Source organism: Gigantopelta aegis, chromosome 4, assembly GCF_016097555.1.
Source record: "Gigantopelta aegis isolate Gae_Host chromosome 4, Gae_host_genome, whole genome shotgun sequence".
Lineage (NCBI taxonomy): Eukaryota > Metazoa > Mollusca > Gastropoda > Neomphalida > Peltospiridae > Gigantopelta > Gigantopelta aegis.
In genome coordinates this window covers 74,542,899-74,569,053 of record NC_054702.1, presented here as the reverse complement: position 1 = coordinate 74,569,053, position 26,155 = coordinate 74,542,899, and the positions used below count along the sequence as shown (strand labels likewise).

General features: G+C 35.2%; 1 protein-coding gene across 2 annotated transcripts in view; it reads left to right on the top strand.

Annotated features, from left to right (window-relative positions):
• The first annotated feature begins 5,194 nt into the window (after positions 1–5,194).
• The window catches only part of LOC121372665 (gamma-aminobutyric acid type B receptor subunit 1-like), a 31,584-nt gene continuing 10,623 nt past the window's right edge, over positions 5,195–26,155 (top strand). Inside the window, exons 1-3 of one of the 2 annotated variants that reach the window (XM_041499109.1) lie at positions 5,195–5,314; positions 17,726–17,986; positions 19,755–19,892. In XM_041499109.1, coding sequence (XP_041355043.1) covers positions 17,753–17,986; positions 19,755–19,892 — 372 coding nt within the window. In that variant the 5' untranslated portion in view covers positions 5,195–5,314; positions 17,726–17,752. Of the gene's footprint in view, positions 5,409–17,725; positions 17,987–19,754; positions 19,893–26,155 lie in introns of both variants that reach the window. The other variant, XM_041499110.1, reaches the window with a different exon arrangement.

Genomic DNA, 26,155 nt, shown 5'->3' with positions numbered 1-26,155 from the left:
CATAATTTCGGTTGATACAATAGCGAGGTTTGGAAACCCAAATGACTCATTAATTTAATTTATATGACTAATCCATATTTAGAGATGAAGGTCCTATAAAATGTTTAGATTTAAAAAATATTCTATTTGTTTCATTTGTTTTATTATTATTATTATTTTATTTTATTTTTATTTTTTTAATAGTATATTTATCACAATTTTCTCGGGATGTTTTAAATTCACCTATAATCCGTTCCATTCTACTACAATTTTTTTTGTGGTAAATATTTTTTTTTAATTACAAGATTATTTTCAAAAAGAGTCTGGTGCATAATTAGTAATGTTTGAACAAACAACGTTCAATAGCAATTTTGCATTGGAATTTTGCACCCATTGTATTGTCATTGTAAGGATATGGAAAATGACGTCATTGGAATGTTGACGTCATTCATATTGAAAATTAGCTATTATTACAATGCTACGCCACATCAAAATAAAAACTAGTCTACTAATCTTGACCCCTATGAAAATAATAACGAGAGCAGACAACACCGTTTATATGTTGGTAGGCATGTTTTTATTTTTCATAATATTAGACAAAATATTAAGTTTAAGTTTTAAAAGATGAAAGATATAAAAAGTACCTATTAAAAAAATATTATCAAATATATCATTACCGGTTGGATATGTTATATTTATTGTGTACGAAGCAAAAACAAGGTTGCGAAGAATGACTGTCGTCGACCTTAATATTTATAATGTAGCAGGAGACAAACTATAGTCCGTCCCATATGGAATGCCTTTTTCATACTATGGAATTTACTACAAGTTATTTATTTCTAAGTCAACTGATTTGCACACAAAAATATAATTTATTTGTTATTTCCAAAACACCTTTACTTTTCTTCTTACGTCAAACGAAGCTAAAATTATTTAAAGAAAACATTTTGATAGAATGATGGGACGGACTATATAGCCGCCCCACTAAAATGGGGAGGGGGGAATTTGTAGATCCTCCCTGGCCACCAGGCGGCGCTGCTGACTTAGGTCCACATATTAAAATGTTTGTAATAGGTCAAGGTGTATATGTACTGTCACGGGGATTCTATAATACCCGTAACTGAATGAAACACGATTGTCCAAATATCTCTCCTAACTGTATATCTATTAGATCTCTCTGTAACGGGCGGTTATACCCTAATGTGGCTCGTCTAGGTATGATCAGAGATAAGATCTTATATAAAGTATATATTATTATAGCACGTTTAGTTCACTAGAAAACACAACAAAAACACAATACACTTTGGAATCTGTATTAACCTACGCTGACAAATGTACTGCCGCAGTAGTTAATTAACAACAACAAATAATAACAACCCAGAACTGATCACTTAATTAGTTAATCTCTAGGTGTCTAGTTTACACAATATGCTAATCACTTCACCGTGACACAACACCCACACGTGTGATAATTGAAAACTCTCAGAGACAGCGAATATCGCCTGGGGGTACAAGGCGGTACCTCACGTATCATGTGGAGTTTCCACAACCACCACGCCGGCATATTTTTCTCTGATCGTCAGACTGGCTGTCGCCATTCCGCGAGCAATCCCCTGGTCATAAACTGCACACGGTCCTCTAAAACAATTAATATCGCCACAGGCGAAAAGAAATTAAGAGCATGTACCGTCACACACCCCCACCTCAAAAAGGATATTTCCTCTACTCTAGGAATAGGGAAATATACTACATTAAAACAAAAAGGTGCGTTAACCGACGCATACGGGCATTTATAACACGTAATAATAAGGTGACTACCAGTAATCACACTGAGTCTCTGAGTCCCTGGTATACAAATAAAATATATAAAAACAAAACAGAAATCAAGAATGTCAACACATTATCATAACGTTCAACTTCGGGACAGGGCATCAGCGATTACATTGGATGTGCCCTTGATATGTTCAATGGTAATTGGGTATTCTTGCAGAAGAAGACTCCACCTCAAAACTCTCTGGTTGGTGGCTTTCATTCTGTGAATGAAGGTAACCCAGGATTATTCTCTGTAAAGACGTCCCACTAAATGCACTGCCGATTTCATTTGTAGATCCTCCCTGCCAGTCAGAGCTCTGCCATGGCTCAAACATATTTGAAATAGTTAAGGATATAATTTACCAAATTCCAAACTAACCTGTGATAAACACAGGATCGACCGATTACAATAAATTATGGTGCATTTGGAAAATGACATAATAATCATATCAGTGGAGACTGAACAATTCTGATGGTCTCAGGTTTTTTGTTCTAATAATACTAAACAAGAGAATATTCCTGTACTGAACAGATGACGGGACAGATCAATAATTTATTGGGATAGCATCGTCTCTTCTGTGGGGTTTTTGTTTTATTTTGTTTAACGACACCACTAGAGCACATAGTAGCCGGGGGTGGGGGTGGGGGTGGGGGGCGGGTCTGGCATTAAGTACGAATAGTGTACAAGGAGGTACCAGGCACGGATCCAGGAGATGGTCTCCATCCCCAACGCATATCCTTTCGATTTTTTCTTTGCTCATTTGATAAAACATTGTTTCCCCTATTTGTTCTCATGTATAAAAAGTTTTGCCCAATCCACCCCACCCCACCCACCCCACACACACATACACCAACAAAAACACACAAAAAAACCACACAAAAAAAACAAACAAACAAACCCGCAGAAGTTAAACCCGCAGAAGTTAAGTTCGGTGTCGTTAGTTTTAAAAAACACGTCAATGGTTAGGTAGTTTCCGACCACAGACAGGAGTTTGTGAAGGAGGCACGCCGGGCATGGTAAGACGTGTTTTAATAGGCTTTTATTTTATTTTTCCTCGACGTCGGCTGTACGGTAGTATGTTGTAAAATAAACATCAGCCTCGGTGGCGCAGTGGTTACGCCATCGAACTACAGGCTGGTAGGTACAGGGTTCGCAGCCCAGTACCGGCTCCAGAGCGAGTTCTTAAGAGTTCAATGGGTAGGTGTAAGGCCACTACACCCTCTTCTCTCACTAACAACTAACCAACTAACAACTAACCCACCGTCCTGGACAGGGTGTGCGAGGTCCTCAGGTGTGTAACCAGGACAGTGTGCTTGATATAAGCACGAAAATAAGTTGAAATGACTGAATGAATGTAAAATAATGCCAGTTGCGTTTGATACGTTTCTTAAACAACTCGTTGCAAGATAAATGATATCCAACGGCGATACAATCAGTTCATGGTCCAAGACTACAAATTGTTGTTATTGATACCACCCAAAGTGACAAAATCTAGTAATGATTTTTAGAATAGTCAATGTGTGCGAGGTATATGTTGATGTGATAGCCTTTGCGGAATGGCAGCTTAGTGGCAGATATCAGTTCTGTTTTTAACCGTACCCTGTGATAGGCGTTCAGAGGATATTATTTGGGAAGTTCGTAGATACAGGCATCGTAGGTCACAAAATTAATCTTTATAATCAACGTTTAAATTCAGAAAATTGTACAGTGTAACTGGGGATGCCAAAGCAGCTAATAATATACATGTAGTTGACTGTTACAAAGACTCCTGAAAATCTCCACATTAACATGCAGATGAAATTGCGCAAAACATAATATCAAATCATTCTTTATATTATTTAAAGGTTGTTTCAAAGTGTTCTTAATGCAGTATTCTGATGGTGGTCACAATGGAACCAATTTCAGATAAATAATTCTTAGTAATACTAGTACTATGGAATGTCACAGTAGCTGAATCAGATCATCATTCACATTAAATATAGGCTAATAAAGATACTGGCTGCGATCATGAACTGGGTAAACAGTTATGACAATGTGTGTATTCTGTGGCGAAGCACTTTCCAAAAGGATGATGTTGAGCTAATGATTAGCACAATAATAGAACTCATCACTGTACCAGAATACCAACAACTAGGTCAATCATGAAACTGCCCATCTGTATCATCATCTGAGTTTCCACGTTTGAAGTTGGAACCCTCATCTTCTTGTAATTCCTGGTTACTGGAGGTCAGCAACTTGTACATGTTTGTGCATGTTAGTCCATTGGTCAAACACACACTTGCAAGCCAGCAAATGCATCCTTTGAATGGCGAGTTTGTCATCATCACCTGTCCATCCAGACTCAGTAGGTTTTGGCACTACAGGGTGAGCCTGCAGACAGCACTTCTAGATTGCTTCCTGGTAATTCGCTCAAAGAATGTGCATGAGTCTCTACATGGTGGCAGCTAACTGGACTCAACCTCTCCTCTTTTAGTGCAGAAGAGCTTGTAGCACAGGTCATTCACAACGGGGGGGGGGGGGGGTTAGCTCAGTCAGTAGAGCATTCGCCTGAGGTAGCACCATGCCTGATATATCAAAGGTCATGGTATGTGCTATCCTGTCTGTGGGATGGCACATATAAAAGATCCCTTGCTACTAATGGAAAAATGTAGCGGGTTTCTCCTAAGACTATATGTCAAACTTACCACATGTGGGTTAAAATCTAGTGATTCGCCAAATTGAGGAAAATTATCTTGATGGGTGCAGTCATTTTCCACAAGCTTCAGGGCACCCATCTTCCATCGATCGGTGGGGGCATATACAGATATTTAGGCCAGCCTGACCCAGATGTCAGTTTGGTGATGTTAACAAACTCTGTGTAGTTCTGTTTCCCACACTTCTGGTATATAAAACAGGGGATATCCATTTGGAAGGAAAGACAGAGCATAATGACATCAGAGCCCTCAGATGTGACTATTAGGCCTACTAACTTGCAGCATGCAATACGTATAGGAGAAACAATTGTCTGTTTCTTCTGCAGGTCTGCTACTTGCATCAAGTTATCCTCTGACATCTTGTAGCAGGTTTCTCCAAAGGTCACACACATGCCTTGCAGTATGGCTCTGTACCACGGTTACTTTTGGTCTTACGTCAAACCAAACTGAAATTATTCATAAATTTTTTTTTTATAGAATGATGAGACCGACTAGTACAAATACTTGAACGATCATAAACACGTTTAATATACAACCACTAATATTTTATGCAGAACAATATATTTGATATGTAATTAGTCAATAAAAGTCTCTGTTAGTCGATAACATCTTAGAAATTGCAGCAAACTCAAGACTGTCTCTTTAATAAAAACAAAAACGTTTGGTAACGCTAGCCTAGGATTGTCTCCCCTACCTCTAGTGGCCGTGGCGGAGCTGTCGTGGCGGATCATAAAGTTTTGATAGTCGGAGACCTTAATATCTAGCCTAAAAAAACAATAGCGAAAAGGGAGAGGTCGTGAAATACTAGACTAAAAACCTTTGTAAGAAGGTAATTATATTTCCTAAAATACCCGTGACATCTAACTACGCTATTATTACGGAATCTTTCGCCTACGACTCTGAAGACCTTGTCAGCGCCACAGGTATCCCTAAACAATGACATCGGATATATGTTGGACTTACGTTATACACTTTATATATGTAACTATAGTATTTGTATTAGGGGTTTCAGTTTGGGGGTATATGCTGGCGTCATGTTTTCGATACGATAAGCAAAATATTAAAATATAATAAAAGCAATACTTCGTACATACAATAATACTTTACCTTTCTCAAGTCACATTAGTTTTTATTGTGAAAAACAGTGATAATTTCCCATGAACGCCAAGTTTTCCTATAAAAAAAAACCTAGCTGCTAAGTCGTACAGGTGTTTCCGCTATATTTTCACAAACGTCATATGTTTGCGATAGTTTCATTGGCTGTCTATGTTTGTCCTTGTTATGGTGGTGTAGTCCGTGCAAAAATCTTCTTTTGAAAATAAAATCATAAAATGTTTGTAACTCGTAAAAAATATTGAATAATTTTCAGACCAATATACAGTGTTCACTGAAAACATATTTACATTGGGTTATTAATAATAATAAAAATAAAAAAATAAAAATAATAATATAATAAAAATAACTTATTTATCATTTTATTTGCACACATTTAACACCATAATAACTCATATTTATATTTTAAAAAAATAATAAAAATAAATTAAAAATAAGAGAGCAATATTTGGAAGTGTGAACTGCGTCCCACTTTAACCCCATATGTGATCACATCTGGAATATCCCAGAGCTAATAATATTAACAGCTAAATGTTGATATCTAGATCTAAGGTCAGTCTTTCTTTTTTAAAATGGTAAACCATGTTTTCTACAAACGTACATAACTGAAATATTTTTCTATATTTTAGGATGCATTCAGTAAAATTTCACTTAATAACCATCAAAATTATTTACACTTGCGTGTGTTTAATTTATTCGCTATGTTTTTATATTGGCGTGTATAAGTGCTTTATTATTTATGTTTTTAATCATTCACAGATTTCCACCGACATTGATATGAATAAACAATCTTTACATGAGGTTGAATTATTTGAGAGACTGGTTTTGCTTTTGCAAAACGTTCCAAGAAGTCATAAATACTGAAATTGCACCCTGATGAAATGCCGTCACATGTTATTGTTTTGTGAATTTCACTCCCTTAATGGTGGCCATACAGTTACGCCATCTATCGACAACGTCATAAACTGCTGGGCGACAATCGGAAAAACCTGTCTATACTAAAAATATGTTTTTATTAATTTTTTAATTACCTTGTCAAATTGCTTACAAATATATATACTGGTTTAAATTGCAAGAATTTCAACACATTCATGATATTTGTATACAATATTGACGCAAATTTATGGAAAAATAAAATAGTTTAAGCCTACTAGGTGCAAAAAGGGGTATACGTCCATGTGGTCTCTCTAAAATTAGGCTGAATATATTATACATTACTAACAAAACGTTAAGACTTCTATTTTCTTTATTGAAACTTACTAATGAAAGAACAAGAACATGCAGGCATTCAAACAATGTCATCTTTGGCACAAAGCTGTGAATACATCTCAAATTAAAGCATATTTGCATATTTTATGAAACACAGTCAGATTCGCCACTTTGATTTTGGTTGAATGGAGCAGATGTAAGGCTCGGATAAAACTCTGAATGTTCTTCAGAAAGATACGTCTTAATTGGCCAGTTCTTTCAAGTCATTCACCTTTTTAGGGGAGATTTAGTTTGCTGTAATGGTAGCTTAGCTTTTTTGGTCCAATGTTTCTTTTTGCAATGGAAGGCTGTGCAGACGTGTTAGGGATCAGATCATACCTATCATCGACATGGATGCTATCATCAGAACTATGGCAGGAGTCTTTTTCTGGATCATAGTCTGGATCATTAACTATATCATCAAATGTATCACCAGTGTCATCTTCAAGTAATGTGAATTCATTAGTTTTATTTGCCAATATATAAACTACTATTGACACCATCCTCTGCGCACTCAATAGTTTTTGCCATTAAGTGAGATGTACAATCATTACAATCATGTTCTGGAAAAAAAATCAATGTGGCCATTTTACAATCGAGCAGTATAACGTTGTTTGCTGTCCATTGCAAAGCTGGTTTCATTATATGCACCTGGAACAATAACACTGACAATAATATATTGCCAAAAACATAACCATATTTAAAAATTTTTTATTCCATTCTTAAGAAAAAAAACCCACAAAACAAAACAAAACAAAAACAAAAACCAACAACAAACAAAACAACAACAACAATAATAATTAAACCGTATTAATATACAAAACCAGAGCATACGTTACGTTACATTCTATAGTTGTCATGTTAATTCTAAAAAGGGTACAAGTGCAGCATTTGGAATCAAGAAATGTTCGAAAGTTTATTTGATTTGATTGAACTTTTATCATTTTTAATCACCGACAAACATAATTATTTACACACAATACTGTAATCTAATAATAATAATTGTATTAATTTACATTTTAAAGTCATGTTAACCGGAATAAAATGCAGAATAGGATATTTACCTTAAAATATGTTCATGAAGACAAAGAAAATCAAATTGATGCCGCCATTTTGGAAAAATATCCTTTGGTCTAAAAGAGGTATATACCCCCTTTTAGATCTGCAATGTGAAAACATAATACGTCATTTTGAACAGCTATATGCCATGGTGGATGCTGGTATATACCTTTAACATGAGCGGAAGGTATTGATGTGTACCCTTAAAGGAAAATATGCATTTTCACAAAAATGTGACATATATACCCCTTTTAGCACTGACCCCTCAATTTTTTAGCAGATTTTATTTTTTTAAGTTAATCTTTCGACAAAATTAATTTCTCTTATCAATACAGTATGATTTTCTTAACCCTGACCCTAAACTTAACCCATTTTCTTTCTGGAGGAGGCCCCCCATACCTCCTGTTGACCGTGGTTGCATTCAATTTCATAGCGCAATACCCAAAATTTTCTTTCTGGCAGAAAAACTGCAACGTAGCACAAAGTTGCTGGTGGCATGCGCATTCTATACGATAAGCAAATAATACTTTGCCTTTCTCATGTCACATTTGTTTATTCTAAAAAGCAGTGATATTATAATAGTTTATTCTAAAAAGCTGTTAATCTTCAATGAACGCCAAGTTTTCGTCCGGAAAACAAACCACACCAAGTCCCGCCATACTTTGTACTGTGGTGATCTGCATGTGACCAGTCTACCACTGAATGGTGACGTTGGCCTGGCCACACACAGAAAACACAATAATACAAACGAATGAATGAAATATATAACGCACCGTAGGCACTTTCAAGATTTGGAAAAAATGGCATATATTTTTAGCTGTAGTATATAAATTTCCATCCCTCCCCCCCCCCCACAATTTTGTTTTTGTTTTGGTATTCAAGGGAAGTAACTCTGTTTAGCAAAAACCGATAACGTCCAAATCACATAATTATACTGCAATACTCCTGTCTTTAATTATCAATATATTTCAATTACCATTATATATTCACCAAACTTTGTCCACACATAAATAGTTTTAAAAAATAATAAGGTCCCACATAGGCCTACCAGTAGCCTAACCATGTTACCTGTAGACATGAACTTAGCTGAGATCTTTATGGAGTGTTCTTCAAGATTGTTGGACCCCTGCACATGCTGTAACCTCACCGTGGTGCAGAGGTGTAACATTCTCTTTGAGAATGGCCAGTATAGCACAAATTGAAATTTTGAGTAAAAGTCAGTGTCTATCTGTGATATTTGTATTTTTGCACAGTTCTTTAGACTGTTTTTATTTAAATCTTGAATTTTTATATTGATGTTAATCATCACTTTATTTGTTTGCATTACCATAGTTTGACACCCAATGCCCAATGTATTTTTCATGCTGGGGTGTCGTTAAACATTCATTTATTCAAATTTGTTTTGCATTTACCATAGTTTCATAGTTTACAATAGCTGATGTATTTTTCGTGCTGGGGTGTCGTTAAACATTCATTCATTCATTCATTCATTCAAGATTGTTGGAAGGATGTGGAGGCTGATTTTGACAAAACATAACATTAGTACATGTCAACTATGACATTAAATTGTGACACCGGCCTCGGTGGCGTCGTGGTTAGGCCATCGGTCTACAGTCTGGTAGGTACTGGGTTCGGATCCCAGTCGAGGCATGGGATTTCTAATCCACATACCGACTCCATACCCTGAGTGAGTGCTCCGCAAGGCTCAATGGGTAGGTGTAAACCACTTGCACCGACCAGTGATTCATAACTGGTTCAACAAAGGCCATGGTTTGTGCTATCCTGCCTGTGGGAAGCGCAAATAAAAGATCCCTTGCTGCCTGTCGTAAAAGAGTAGCCTATGTGGTGACAGCGGATTTCCTCTAAAAAAACCAGTGTCAGAATGACCATATGTTTGATGTCCAATAGCCGATAAGATAAAAAATCAATGTGCTCTATTAAGGGCGTCGTTAAATAAAACAAACTTTACTCTCTCTTTTTTAAATTGTGACACATCTTTCCACCCCACCTGAAATATTAATAGTCCATAAACAGCAAAATGACAACTGGCCATGCTAACTCTGTATCATCGTACAAAGAATTTTGCGAGCTCCGAAGCGAGAAAAAGGCAAATTATACCTTTTGTAATTTTATAACCCAAAAATTATTATTTAGAAGAGTTCAAACCCGTTACTCTTAGATCTCAATCACGAAATCGTTAATTTTAGTGTTGACCGGGGGCAGGAGAACGGGGAGGGGGACCCAGGAAAAAGCCATAGAATCAACTTTGCTTCATATATATATGCTTCATATATATGTATATCTGTCTAGGTAGGGCAGATATAGCCTACAAAAACCCCCAAATGATACAAAGGGGCACATGTAAGCACTTGTAAATTAAAACTTTAAAAGGCACTTCTCTAGGGACGGCTCGGTCTAGGTATAGGCATAGGGCAGTTATATAAAAACGATACAAAGTAGCACTTGAAAATTATAACTTTAAAAGGCACTATTCTAGAGACAGCTGTCTAGGTAGGGCAGATATACATAAAAATGACAGAGCCTATTGTTCATTAGTAATTTTGAAAAGCTATACAATTTTAAAGCAAAAACTATTGGGTTATCATTATGCAACTTTGATCACTCGCATTAGACAATGTGGTGAAACCGATGCATAGAGGCTCAATAACACAGACACACATCTGCAAGCTTGCGCATACACGCACAGTTTAACTTCATGCAGCTAAAATGCTTACGTGCAAAACAGTTTTTATACAAACAAAAAAGGCACTTGAACATTTTGAGGGCATTTGAAAAATTTGGGGTGGGACGCCTCCCCCTGGTCCCCCTCTGGATCTGCCTCTGAATCGAGTTGAAATCAGTATCTTCACTTTCCCAAATTGCAAAACAGTACATTGAAATTACATTACACCCATCGCTGACTTGTTTGTGAATGGAGTGGGGAGTCCAAATGTTACGTAATATTTTGGGGGCATATGGTCTAGCGTTAATGAGTGTTATACATAGAGAAGACTATACAAGTTCCTGTGTGAGACATATTACGAGTTTATTTTTAATCGTACATCATGAATGAACACGAGTGATGTATGATTAAATTCACACAAGTTGTAATATAAACGGTCTCACATGGGAACAAATGTAGTAAAGTGAGAATGTTCTGTTAATTGTTCATTAATTTAAGTGACACCACTCTACTAAGTAAAAACTAACATTCTTTGATCTGTTCTGTGTAGTCGTGTTTGCTGCACTACAGGTTTTGCTTTAAGTAACATTTCATTTATGTTAGGTTCATTGTGTACACAATAATTACACTGAAATTCACTTTGGGAAATATTTGGTTCATTTTAAAAGTTAATTTGTTATAAATAGTTTGTTCTATACATTAAAATGTATTGATAATATATAGCTTGAAAAAATGGGACTAATTTACAACCAGTTTGTTGTATGCAATTTTTTCAATTATTTGATTTATTTCTGTATGTGAATTATACAGACATGAATAATAATATCAACATTAAGAAAAGAAAAAAAGAAGAAGAAAACAATACATGTTATAATGGTTACAATATTCTAGCACAATTATAATTAATATACTAGTAACAATATTTAAAGGAGCTCACAATCACGGATTTATAGTGGGCCTTGTTTCTCTAAATGTGCATTATAAATTAAACTTACATTCATTTGGAATACCAAACCTAGTTATTGTATGATCCAAAATAGTTTAATTGAACTATGATCAAAAGAATTCTATGATACGCTTCTTTTTAAATTTGGAACTCTTCTTGTGATGAGACATGAAAAATACGGAAAAACAGACTCGTTGTGATGAGGTTATATATACGATATAATGTATTTTTTGATTTTATATAAACGATCGCCATGTATAGAGACTTGGGAAATGAGGGCAGGCTATATACATGGCAAATAATAAAAAATATATTATTTCATGATGAAAATAACCGCGAATACGCTGAAATAAAATAATAAACAGTCGGAGCATGAACTCACCATTTATTATTATTATTATTATTATTATTATTAGGCGCGTGTACAAATTATTTTGACTGGTTCGCAAAGTGGTATTTCGGCTTTGATGTATAGCATAAAAAAACAGTGTACTGTTGCATGTTTTGTGTCCAAAGGTTGGCTAATTATTACTTAAACCAGTTGAATCCAGTTCTACGTGCAGGGACAAGTTCACCTTGCCGTTTGTGCATGTGTGCACGCACGTTAATCTTGCATTTTTATAGCCAAAACTCCTCCAGATAAAACACTGCCCCTCCACCCCAAAAAGGTAGTAAAAGTAGTAGTAGTAGTAGTAGTAGTAGTAGTAGTAGGAATAATAATTGTGTATTATTATTATTATTATTATTATTATTATTACATGTATTATAATGTTGGTAAAATTACGTCGCATGGCCTTCGTATATATAGTCACATCGTATATAAACACTGTCTAGTTCAGAGTATTCTTTAAAAATGTAACAATTCCTATCCCAAGACAGTGCATATTTTGTATAATAATGAATTTGACAAGGTGGAAATTAAATGAGGGTTTTTTTGATCCAGATGTTTAGAGTTTTTCGCATACGACTAACGATAAATTTACCTATAGATTGTCGACTTTTAACATGCTTCTGTTACTAAAATAAATTAATGTATAAGCTTATTATCATTCAGTACATGTTTTTATTATTTTTTAATAAATTATTTTCTTTTTTTTTCTTCTTTTTTTCTATTTACCCTACGTCGCAGAGGACGGTCAAGCATTCTCGTTACACGAGCTTGGTAATCGTTTTGGCACTGCGATTATTTGGGGAATGCCCATCACGTGATTCAAAATAATACGTCACACCTCTGCTCTCCAAATTAATAGCCATTATTTTTCTCAGAATTATGGACCGTACCCATAATTTAATTTTTTTTTAATATAAAATATCAATAATAAGTGGGATATGGTGGTTATGTAGATGGTTCAATAAAGTACTTTTAGGTACAAATCAAATGTATATATTGTCATATAATACCTTGTTGGGTCAATAATTAGGTCAACCATCTATGAGAGAGCGCGTTTATCAAGTGACAATGTCATTAGGTAGGAGGTCTAGCAACTAAAAGTAGAAGACGTCTTTGTTCGAACATCTCATAGCAATACTGCCCTATGATTTGAGCAATTTGTGCTGGGCAGAGAAGTAGAAAGAATAGTTTCTCAGTGTCTGTTAATTGAGTAAAGGTTGGGTTTAGTTGGTGTAGTTTTTTATATAGTATGTTTCTGCGTTATGTATGGGCTCGACATTTTATTAAAAAGTGTAATTCATCTTCAACACCAGAGTTGCAGATTTTTCATATCCTTTTGTGTTCTTCAACATTTCTATACCTACCAATTTCAATTTCAAGTCGGTGTACACATATTCTTGTTTTTATTATGGCTTGCCGGAAGTTTGCATTTTTGATGTTGTCAAGATATGTTGTGTGTGTGATGGGGCAGTTAATAAGTTTATAGTAAAGTAGTTTTTTTAATGTAGATATTTTGTGATCATAGTACTGTTGGTGAGTGTGTTGTAACTGCAGGGCTAGCTCTGGGTGTGCAAAACATTTCACCAAATTATCTTTAAAAATGCAAAACCCAGTTATTTTCCAACAAAACATCAATTATTACTTGAAATTTTTTCTCCAAATTAAAATAAAGTTGGTGATTGGCAGAGCTAGCCCTGAACTGTGTTGAGATATGATTTTAAAAATGTATGCTGTTTGTGGCCATGGGCTTAAAAATTAGCAGAGAAGTATTAATCTCATTTTTGTCACACATTATGTTGAAATACATGTAGTTGTGCCAGCTTGTTTTGTGGGCATCTACCCCGTTGCTACATTGTACAGCATCGATAAGAATTTTTCTGGATTCACATAGATTTTCCAAATGTGCCCAGTACTTGATCATAGTGTTATGAATATCCACGATTAAAGGGTACCAACCAAGTTCGCTTTTGAAAGCAATATTTATTGATTTTTTTTTCCCACTTGGAGTGTGAATTTGTAAAATTTATTATGAAGTTTTTCGAAGGGTTTGTTTTCCATTGTATCGAAGAATTTGGTGTAATCATGTTTTTTTATCATTCCAATGAAATCAGCTCCCCATATTTCACAAGTATATAAAACAATTGGTTTTACCAGGGTATCAAATAATTTGTTGTAGATTATTGGAGGTGGTGAGCTACCCAGAAAACTGCAATTGATTTTGAAGAGAGCTTTTAAAGCTTTTTTGAATAAATTTGTTTTAGTATTAGTAAACTGTCTTCGGGAGTTTATGGTGCATCCCAGATACATATATTCTGGTGTTTGATTTTGTTTGTTAAACCCACAATAGAATTTGCTATCAAGTTTTGTTTTAGTGTTTTTTGTTATGGTCATAACGTTTGATTTCTCAATGTTTATAGTAAGATACCATGCTGAGCAAAACTCGTTCAGAGTGTTTAAACAATTTTGAAGGCCGTCTGCCAACTGTGAGAGAAGCAAAAGATCATCAGCCCATAGCAAGTGAGAAAGATTTTAATTATGTAAATGAATGGGGTCACATGTTGTTGGTGAAATTGAGAGATCATTAAGAAAAATGTTAAAAAGGGATGGGATGAGATTATCCCCTTGCCTAACTCCTTTGTTAGAAGTGAATGTGGATGTTAATCCGTTATTGCATTTTAGTGCAATTTTATATGGACTGTACATATGTTTTTAATCATGTTGTAGAATTTACCACCAAACCCCTGTCAGTGTAGTTTGAGTAAAAGACCATTCTCTCCACACATTAATTATCAAAGGCTTTGCTGAAGTCAATAAAGCATAGGTGACGGTTTTTTTTTATAGATATGTGAAGGTATTTATTGGCAACAGTTTTCAATATAAAGAGATTATCCAATATCCTTCTGTCTTTTCTAAAGCCTTATTGATCGTCTTTGATTATATGTAGTTTTTCTCACTATATGACATTAAGCAGTTATTCAGGATGCTTGAAAACAGTTTCCCAAGACAGGAGGTGGTAATTGTTATTCCTCTATAGTTAATTGGATCCGATTTTATGCCTTTCTTATGTAAGGGTATATGATATAACCACTGGACCATTCTTTCGGATATAACCCCGATATATAGAGTATATAGTTTGGCGAGTATATAGAGGAAGAATTATGTCTTTAACATATTTTAGCATTTCATTTCTAATTCTGTCCATGCCACAAGTTTTATTGTTTTTGAGTGAGTTAAGGGCATTACAGATTTCTTTGTTTGTGACATGGCTATCTAGGAATGTATTATGTATTATATTCTGTTCGCGTTGTTTCAATTCTGAAATTAACTTTTGGGCATGTGCATCTGTTTTTTCCATAGAGTCAAAAGATATTTCTTTAAAATGGTTGAAAAGTTGTTCTGCCAATTTAGGGCTGATAGTGATGTCATCTCGAGCTCTATATGTCTGTCTAATATATCATTTATTAGTTGCCAACATTGTTTAGGGTTGTTATTATGGACTTCTTCTAGTTTATTTCATATAAAGATTGTTCAAGTTTCTTATCATATTGTTTCCTTAGTTGGTTTAGTTGTTTTTTGGTAGACATTAGTTTATTTCTAATTTGTTGGCTGTAAGGGTTCTCTGATAGTGATTTGGCCAATGTCTTGAAATTCTTTGTTAGAATATTAATATTTGGTTGTATTGGGGTCTCTTTTTTTTCTCTCTCTCTCTTTTTGTAAAATTTGTTTCTACTTATATGTGATGTTACTTGTGAAGCAGCACTATGTAATATGTCAGTAAACAATGTAACCACTTCAGATATTATTCCTTTATCTGTGGAGTCAGTATTGCTGCACATGAAGTTTTGTATGTTTTGAAGTGACTGCATGTGGAGATAGTAGTTTATTAATATATTCTTTGCAGTTATTTTGGGTGATTTTGTATTTTAATGGTAACGGGTTACGGTTGCTACTAGTTATTTTTAGGTCATATGGGCAATGGACCAGCAAAGAGATTGGGCAATATATAGAATAGTGAGTGAGATAGTTAACATTGAGACTTAAAATTGTTTTCATGAAGTTTTCAGGGCATATAGTATATAATCAACAGTGCTAGCTCCTTGGTGAGTGAAACAAGTTAATTTGTCTTGGTAGTCACCTGGACATCTTCTGTTTATTATTCTAATACCTGTAATTGGTATGCACAATTCACTGAGTAGTTTACCATGGTTGTTGTGTATAGTATCCTGGGAATGTCTTGTGTAAGACACTGAGTCTGCACTGCAATTGGTAGGTAGTGGTAAAATGTCACTTGAATCATTTTTAATGTGATCTGGTAAAGGTTTGTTGTAAGGACCTGTTCTTGAGTTAAGGTCGCCCATTAATAGTATAGAGCCTAATGCACTAAATTTAGCAATTTCTTGTTCCAAAGAGAGTAATATTGGTCCTGATAGTAGGGAGATTCAGACGGGGGTATGTACAGTGAACATATGTATGTACAAGTCTTTATCCCAACCAGTGTTTTTTAGGTAATCGTACCCAAAGGGTGTAATCATTGCCAGTTAAAGTTTCTTGTATAAGACCACTCAATGTATTTTTGTATAAAAGAATTAATCCTCCAGACCCCCCTACCTCCAACATTTTTGTTGGTTTTAGTACTATGTTTTATAAAGGAATCATATCCTTCAAGTGATGAGTGCGAGTGCGAATAATTTTTACAAGCTCATATACCACTAGAGTTTCGAGCACATGTCCGTCCAGGGGCCTGTCTCTGGGTAGCCAGGGGCTTGTCCCGGGACTCAAGTGATGAACAAATATGATCAATATTATGGACACTAGAATGAGTTTCTTGGAGTGCTATAAAGTCAAATATCCTAAAATATGCTTGGATTTCAGGGTTTTCCAGGTTTTTTTGCAAGTCATCAGTATTCCAAGACAAAAATTACATCAATCCATGATACATATATCTATGCTAGATGGCTACAAATATGATAATATACAATGAAAACACCAAGACTAAAAACATTAGGAATAACCACTAGGCTTAATTATCATTTTACGATAGTCCATTTGCAGTTCAAGTGTATGGGTATATAGTTCAACATAATGCAGCTATGGTAGATTTTAAGTGATAATAATGATTAATAGTAATACAATATTGTAGTTGAAAACAACATACATATGATAAATTTTAACTATTAGTCATTAGTATATTAACACAGTTCCCATTAACTGAAAATCTTCAGGTAGTCTTTATAATTAAACAAAATGTAATTATGGTCATTGTACATGTATGTAAAAACATTTTTCACATTTGATAGGCAGAACACTTTTTGTTAATGTTGAGTTTGGCTGGATCAGTCCCAACTCTCTTATAGGGAAAAACTAAAATTAACACAGTATGACTAGTTTTGAATTCTTATGAAGCTCAATTCAGTTTCCTTGAACACCTTGAGGTTGAAATTCAGCTATACATGTATATATGGTAGCAGTATTAACTAAGAATGAAAATATAGCACAAAAACACAGATACTTACGAATGTAAGCACTCGCCAGATTTGACTAGATAGCTGATAGCAGTAGTTGTAAGTGTGTTAGTTCTAAATGTACTTTACTGTATATTATAGATTGTTATTATTATTATTATTATTATTTACCTACAGTTGTCATTTGAATTACATGCTAGATGAAAAACTAAAGCTTGCGCAATTAATATTTTCATACTATACATATATAGATACTATTGTGTTGATTATTATTACAATAGGTTGTTATACCAAAATGTGTCACTTTTTACATCATCTTTTGTTTTCTGCTGATACAGATAGAGATTTAATTGTGACAACTGGAGATGTGCATTCATCGTTTGGCATTTCTACTGTTTCTTCATGGACTGGCATCCCTTTTTGTGCTGGGACAAGGAAGAGTGAAGAACCTTCACATTCTAGGGTTATTTCCCTTTCGTGGTGCATTTGATGCAGGACATGGTATTCGACCAGCAGTTGAGCTGGCTATCGAATATGTTAACAAAAATTCAAAAGTTCTTCCAGGATATCAACTGAATCTTGTCGTGAATGACACAGAGGTACACATTTGGTCTTTTATATTGCATATCTATACTGTACGTGGCCTTGTTTTGTGTTTATAAATTCTTTATTGAATGAGGGTATCTCATTTGCAAAAGCTAATCCTCCCTGAGGCTCTTGGGTGCAAACAATACAGAATTACAATGCATACATTTATAAACAAATAGAAAATACATACAATAAAACATATATACAAATGATATTATTTTAACAAATGTTTGAGTCTGTATTTAAAAACAGCAGTATTTGGTGGTGATCAGATAGCGTTAGGTAATATTTTTAAATAAAGATACTTTAGGTCTTGGAATGAGTAGATTCTCATCCTCTACATTTCTAAGGTTGTAGAGATAGTTTTTTTCCAATATTTATTAATCAGTCTGAAAGATAGTTTAAACATTTGTGATGGTGGATTCTTGTTTCCATTAATTAATTGTCATCCATTTTAACTGTTTAAATAGTGGGGCAGATGGAGTAATAGGATCTACATTTAATATCTTAGCAACTCTTAAAGTTTTAGTAAATGTTCTAATTCATCTTGATTACAGTTTCCCAAAATTACACAACAGTAATTGGTAAGTGGTAAAATATACCCATTGTGGAAAAGTTTTCTTGCATAAAAATTTAAATACTTAATGATTTTTGATAAAAGATACAGATCAAGGAACACACATTTAACCTTATTTGTCTATTTTAAATTATTATCAACTTTGATTCCTAAAAGGTTAGGGTTGGGTATCATGACAACAAATGTACCACGGTATATATACCACGTTTAAAAAACAAATACTGTGGTGTTATAGTCTGTTTCAAATTACATATGTTTTGCAGTAAAATTGGAAATACATCTCATATTTCTATCTATAACAGGTCATTTATAGTCATTTTTTGTACCTGTTGTTTGAATACCGTAACAGGTCATGATAATACGTGACACATTTTTATGGTTTTTATTCCAGAAATTTTCCTAACTAATATATAAGACTGGAAAATCACCTGTATAATTTTGATTAATACTTTAGTTTATTACAATTCAGAGCAGTTTTTATTACAGTTCAAGTCAGTACGTATTACAATTCAGGGCAGTTTTTATTACAATTCAAGGGAGGTATTACAATTCAGATAATTTATGACAATTCAGGGCACTACAGGCCACAATTGCCGTCAGGCCTCTAATAAGCGAATATGGTTGATATAGTGATGTGGTATGTTCAGCCAAATACATTAACATTATCACCTAAGGTATTCTATTTGGAAATACCTAACCTTTACTAACTAATGTATGTGTTGTCAGTGTTTCTGCCAGAAAGACATTTTATGGGTATGCATGGCGCTGTCAAATTGAATGCAACCACAGTCAACAGGGAGTATGGGGTGCCTCCCCCTGAAAGAAAATGGGTTAAGTTTAGGGTTATGGATAATAAAATCATACAGAAATGATAACATTAATTAATCTGTGTCATTGTAATGTTTTTTTCAAGATTTCTGTCTGGACAAAATGTGGGTAAAATCTTAACGAAAAATAAAGGTAGGAGAGCAATTTTTCGTAGTTGTTAACATTTTGGTTCGGACTTTAGTGGTAGCTTACATGCACCTACCCATTGAGTCGTTAAAACTCGTTTTGGGTGGAAGCTGGTACCAGGCTGCGAACCCTAGCTGTACTTAATTATACCAACCTTATATGTTCGATGGCTCAACCACGATACCACAGAGGCCAATCTAATTATAGATGCATTTACGTGCTGAAATGTTACGTTTTTAATTATTCAGTGCAATTCAGGAAAGGTCGTTGAAATCCTCACAGAAAGGTTTTGTTCTACTACAACATTGATCACGATTCTGGGTGCTGGATGTTCAGTTGTCACTGAGGTTGTGGCAGAGACAGCATATTTGTGGAATTTAATATCGGTAACAATTTTTCTATTTGTGTAACTTGATGAGGATGCTCAATTGATTTTCATTATGTCAGGGTGGGGAACATTATAATCTTCCAGGTTTTCATTTAAAACAAAACAAATTGTTCCCTATATATACTAGCTTAAATTGGACAAGCGTGCAGGAAGCTCGTCTCATGCTTGCAGGAAGCTCGTCGCAAGCTTGCGGGAAGCTCATCGCAAGCATGCGGGAAGCTGGTAACAAGGTGGTCGTAAGCATGCATGAAGCTGGTAACAAGCTGGTCACAAGTATGCAACAAGCTAGTTACATGGTTGTAAAAGGTTCCAAATACTAGCTCAAAAGGCGGTAGTTAAGCTTGTAAGATAATAATGCTTGTACAACCTTGTCGCAAGGTAGTTGCCAGCAATTTAAAAAGCTTGCATTTTTGTTTGGGTATACTGCTCCAACTGGAGGGGACTATATATAGATTTTGTCTGTTCTGTCTGTCTGTCTGTCTGTCTGTCCCACATATAGTTTTCCAGACTTTTTTTACAAAGCCTCAATAGACTGAACTGAAAGTTTGTGTACTAGCAGGGAACATTTTGTTTTCAAAATTGTGATTAACAATATTTCTAGTCAATTGAAAATTGATTAGCAATTAATTGCTAGCTGTTTAATGTTTAACTTGTGTAGAGAATCACGACGTGCATGATACTGAAAGAAATGTTTTTTGGTGTATAGGTTTTTATCTTGCAACCACTATTTCTATTGGCCGACTAGTGACCTATTAAAGCAAAGTCATAAACCTATACTAGCAGATTATGACTTTTGACGTCACATACATGCATATGTAACATCACATGCATACATGTAGCTACATTACAAAATCAATCATATTTGACCTCTAGGTCGTCATACAAAGTACCTGAAATAACAGAAATAATAACTTTTTCCCTTAATTTTTATGGACTGCAGGATAAAAATAATGACTAGTTAATGACGTAGGATATATCAGCTTTATAATTCTGTTCAGACCGAATGAGAAATTCCGCTCGACAAGACTCGCAGAATTTCCCATTCTTACCTTCACAGGATAAAGCCGATATCCTACATCATTAACCAGTTATATAGATGTTACAGATCAAGTTTGACTTTCATAATGATTTATCATTTACCCATTGTGTACGGAGTTAAATGGCACTTGAACTTGGGGGATAAGAAAATTTGTTGGGCCATATATAGTAGCTAGGGGACATGTATTGCGTTAGCAATATATATACTCATTGAATTCTTGTTTAAAATGTCCCATTCTGATTTCTTCCTCATCTGGTAGGTCCTCATGTCTTTCAAATTTGTTTGCTGTCCTCTTTTACATTGATATTATTCCTTATCTCGTTGGCCCATTTGGGGCGGGATGTTGCACAGTGGTAAAGCGTTCACTTGATGCGCGGTCAGTCTGGGATCGATCCCCGGTGGTAGGCCCATTGGGCTATTTCTCATTCCAGCCAGTGCACCACGACTGGTATATCAAAGGCTGTGGTATGTACTACCCTGTCTGTGGGATGGTGTATATAAAAGAACCCTTGCTGCTAATCGAAAAGAATAGCCCATAAAGTGGCGACAGTGGGTTTCCTCTTTCTGTCTGTGTGGTCCGTAACCATATGTCTGACACTATATAAACATAAATAAAATGTGTTGAGTGCATCATTAAATAAAACATTTCTTTCTTTCTTTTTCTTTATCTCTTTAACCACGACAGATGTCTAGCTATCTCCTGTATTAAGCTGAACTCTTTCAAAGTGCGTATATTCCCATATTCTAACTGACTAGTCCGACTATCCCAACAGCCAATGGAAAAATGGCTAAAATCTTTCAGTGAGCCTAGCCCATCTGTTCCAGTCTGGAGGTTTAACACAGCCATCTTTGGTTTAGTGGTAGTTTGGTCACATTTTTCTAGTTTAAAAAAAAAATCATTTTATAACTTTGAGATTTGCAGTGTTTGTTATTTTTCAGTGTTTTTGTGTACAAATTGCATGAATCCACAAACCTGTGTATATGTTGCTTGTTTCCATATACCCACAATACCCATCCATGAAACTACATGTACATTGACAAAAATATTTTCAACGGACCCGGTATTATTTCAAACTGTATTTTCAACCCTGTATACTGCGTTAATTATGATAAATTGTATTATGTCAAGATCACTTTACTTGTAACGTGCAATTGTTCTTGTAGTATTTTGTTTTCTGCCTTTTGGGTTCATGCCTATAACCAGTCAGTTGGAATAGGGGAGTACGCACTTTGTAAGAGGTCAGGTTGAGTATTACATAAAGAAAAAACAATCCAACTCGACTATATGGTGGCTATATCTCTGAATTATCGCTGTAAAATTCTGGCTCAGACCGACACAGCAAAATTCCTTTGTGTTTGCCATGACTAGTCTTTTTCTGTCTTAATGAATAAGTCTAACAAAACTTTTGGAAAAAGAGCTTTCTTCACTTGATCACTTCATTCGACAGCTTTGTTCAGTCATATGTTCAGTAACAGTAACTCTATCCCTTTTTGTGTGCATAGGCTAAAAATAACCCACTTGGCATGTGATGAGTTTTTCATTGAGGCGTTTCATTAAAAAATTTTTTATTCAAAAACAAATTAGTTGCGTTTTTTAAAATTAACTGTCGGAGTAATATAAACATTATTTCATTCCATATATCTACTAAAAATATGCCTTTAAATTTACTGTACCTCTTTAATATTAGCTATATAGTGGGCTTAATCTGATCACTTTGAAGTGAAGAGTGTTCAGTGTTTTATTTGGCATTAAAAGGCATTTGTAACCATGTACCATACTGACATACTACGTACTTGAGATTGTTATAATTAAGTGCCTTGGGTTAGACCATCTCTATTAGTGACATGATAATATTGCAGGGAAGAAAAACTTACAATGGAACAAATTGTGGTTCAGCCAATATTCAAATATATAGAGTATTTTCTTGAAAATTATTAAAAAGTGCTTAATTTAAATAATATTTTATTAGCCAAAGACTAAATATAGCCACATGTGTATAAAAAAAAATAGTTGTGTAGTGTATTGAACTTGATAGAATTGCAAAATGTATTTATACATGAATAATTGTACTTTTAATGACACCCTGACACAAAAATACAATAGTTATTGGGTGTCAAGCAAAGGTAAATATATATATGAATTTATTTAAACATGCTTTTATTTTTAATGTACCATAGTGCTACTGTTATACAATATGTCTTTAAAATTCTTACAATAAAAGTAAGCATATATATATACAGAACTTCACATACGTTGTTTTCGCTTCCTATTTATTGCACAAGTTTATTTTGTGGAAGAATATATACCATGAGACCGCATAGCAGTTGAGTGGTACATTGTATGTTCTTTCGCAAAATAAACGAGTGCAATAAATAGGAAACGAAAACAATGTATGTAAAGTTCTGTATTTACATGTATTACATACCTTCTTTCATGTTTTACAAAAACGTTTTTTAGTTTAACGTCATAACAACACTTTGATTTAAACAATATTTATTAGCAAATCAAATTTGGGTTTGGTCAACAGGCAAGTGCCTATATTAAGGCTTCTCCCTACATTTAACAAATATACATGTTATACATCAAGATGGCTAGAGGATGTCGTCACGGAGACCCGATGAAGTTCGTAACGTCGAGTTGCTGGATGGATTGCCGGTATGGAGAGGTTGCTAACTGCTTGGCTATTGGACGGTAGTCTTTCCCGGAAACGGTCTTGATGATATGATGGAGGGTCGGGTTGTCCATTTCGTGGATTAGCAGGCCTTGGTGGTAAAATCCCTTCCGGCGGATGGTGAGGCAGAGTCCATGTCCATCCCGCAACGTGACCTTGTGAACGGCGTAGTCTCCTTCAGTCGGGCTTGCTGGCAATGGTTGGAAAGCCTCGTGCTTTGGTTGCGTGATGAGCTGACGAACATCCTCGAGGTTGACCTTGACTATCTGAGCGTATTGCTGATGTAACTTACCGGCCTGGAGTGACCACTGCTCAGACAGTTCCATGTCCGGTTTCGGCGGTTGAAACGGAGAGCCTGGCTTGGCTGGTTGGTCGCTTGGAGAAGCGGTTGCCTTCCGTTTGGCAACGACCTCAGGTCGGGCCTGTGACTCAACGGCAGCACTCTTCATACGTGGGGGTGTCTTCGCTGGAGTCGCGGGATCCGAAGTCTTCGCAGGTGGTGGTGGGGGCGATTCCATCAGCGCCTGGTTCAGGTCCGCCCCTTGTGTATCCAATGCTGAATCCGGCTGGGCTGGTTCGGCTGGTTCCACTGGTGTAGATCGGTGCTGGGGGTGCACAACGGAAGTGGACGCCGTCGACAGTTGAGCTGTCGGTTTTGTCCTCCCCCAGTCCGCCCCTGGCGCGTCGGTCTTCCTGCGGCTTCGTTTCCTGGTCCTCTTCTTAACCGGATTGCCATACACCAAGGTCACAGAAGCCCGTGACCTGGTGTACGCGATCCGATATTCGAGTAACTTCCCGTATGACTGTATGAGTCCCCCCAGGTGGGGGGGGGGGCAACTCGAGAGAGCAGAGAGCGACGTCTTGCTTCATCATAGTACAAACTAGAAGTGGGAATAGAAGAGAGGACTGTAGAAGAAACAAAGAATAAATAGCAAACAGTTAGAATGGTTAAATGGTTAATTGATCTCGAAACGCTTACTATTAATAAGAAAATTCTGAACAGATTTAAATATAGAGATATTATCTTGGACACTTAAATTTGAATCTCCAAATAGCAAAGTATGACACTTGAGATTATAATAGTTCAGTAAATGGGTATTGCGAGCTGCAGCATATATTGGGCAAAAACATAAAAAATGTTCTGCATCTTCAACTGGATGGTTACAAATACAAGAAGGGGTATCAGATGTCACATGTCGTACAAATTTGTGACCATTCAAATCACTGGTACCCAAACGGAGTCGGCTATGTAGAATCTGTTGTCATCTATCACCTTCATAGAAATAAGATGGAACAGCAGGGTCGTGTTTGTTCATTTGTATTTTAAACAACTTTAATGAAGAAGAATTTCTAATATCAGACAACAGATTATTCCATAATTTTACTGCAGAAGGAAAGAAGGAGTTCGATAACAGTTTTGTTCAGCATATAGTATTCATTACATTCTGCAACAGAGCGAGGTAGTTGTAAGGTTAAAAATGTTGGTAACATGTTATTTGAAAGTTTATATATCATACACAGTTTGTGTCGATTCCTCCTTTCTAGTAAAGGTATGAAACCAGTTTCTCTGTATAACAATTGGTGAGATGTTCCTCTAACAGCACCACAAATTGTATGAAGAGCATCTAATTGGAGATTTTCAAGGGTGTTTGCCTGATATATAGTACAGTTGTCCCAAATTATATCTGCATAGTCAAATATGGGAAGAATAAACGATTTAACACTGTTAAATCTATGATCAAAACTCCTTTCATGGATTTGCTTAACGTTAAGAATCATACTCTGCGGCAGCCTTATGTAATGTTTCAAATACAATGTGACGTAATTCTAAATCATATATGACATCAGTAAATAAAAGGCGCTAAAAGAGGCCCCGTGCTTATTAACCTTAAAGTCTAGACTTTAATGTCATGGCAACGCCATTCAAATAGCATTACGTTAAAGTCTGGGCTTTAAGTTTTATAAGCACAGGCCCTGCAGTAAAAATAAAAATAAATTCCCCATTTAAAGGTTCCAGTCCAGATTGCACATATGTGTAATACAAAATAAATTTATTACACGGTTTGAAAATGTCTTTATCACTATTGAATAGGTATGTAATAAATGCAGGTATCACACAAAATTATAGGGTGAATTAAGTCACTTCTCTCTCAAAATTTGAGAGGGCAAAGTTTTTAACAGGTGGGAGACTTTATTTTAATATTATTTTTTTTAATACTCAAAAAGAAGTTATATAATTATTAACCCAATATTATTTTATAATCTTATCATCTTTATTTGTATGTTGAATTTATTCATTATATGAAAGTCTGTATGAAACTAATTTAAATTAATAGTACTTATATTTTATTATTCAGGTTTTTGTAATATGTACCTTAAAATGCATTTTTCATTACAGTAAAAATGCACATTCGTCTAAGAAGTAATGGTTATCGAGATAAGCTCTAGTTATGTTTAGACAATATTTAAACATCACAGACTTTAGCTTCTCTCTGTTATAACCTTATCTAAATGTGTGTTACATGTTTGTAGATTAATTAAACTTTAGTA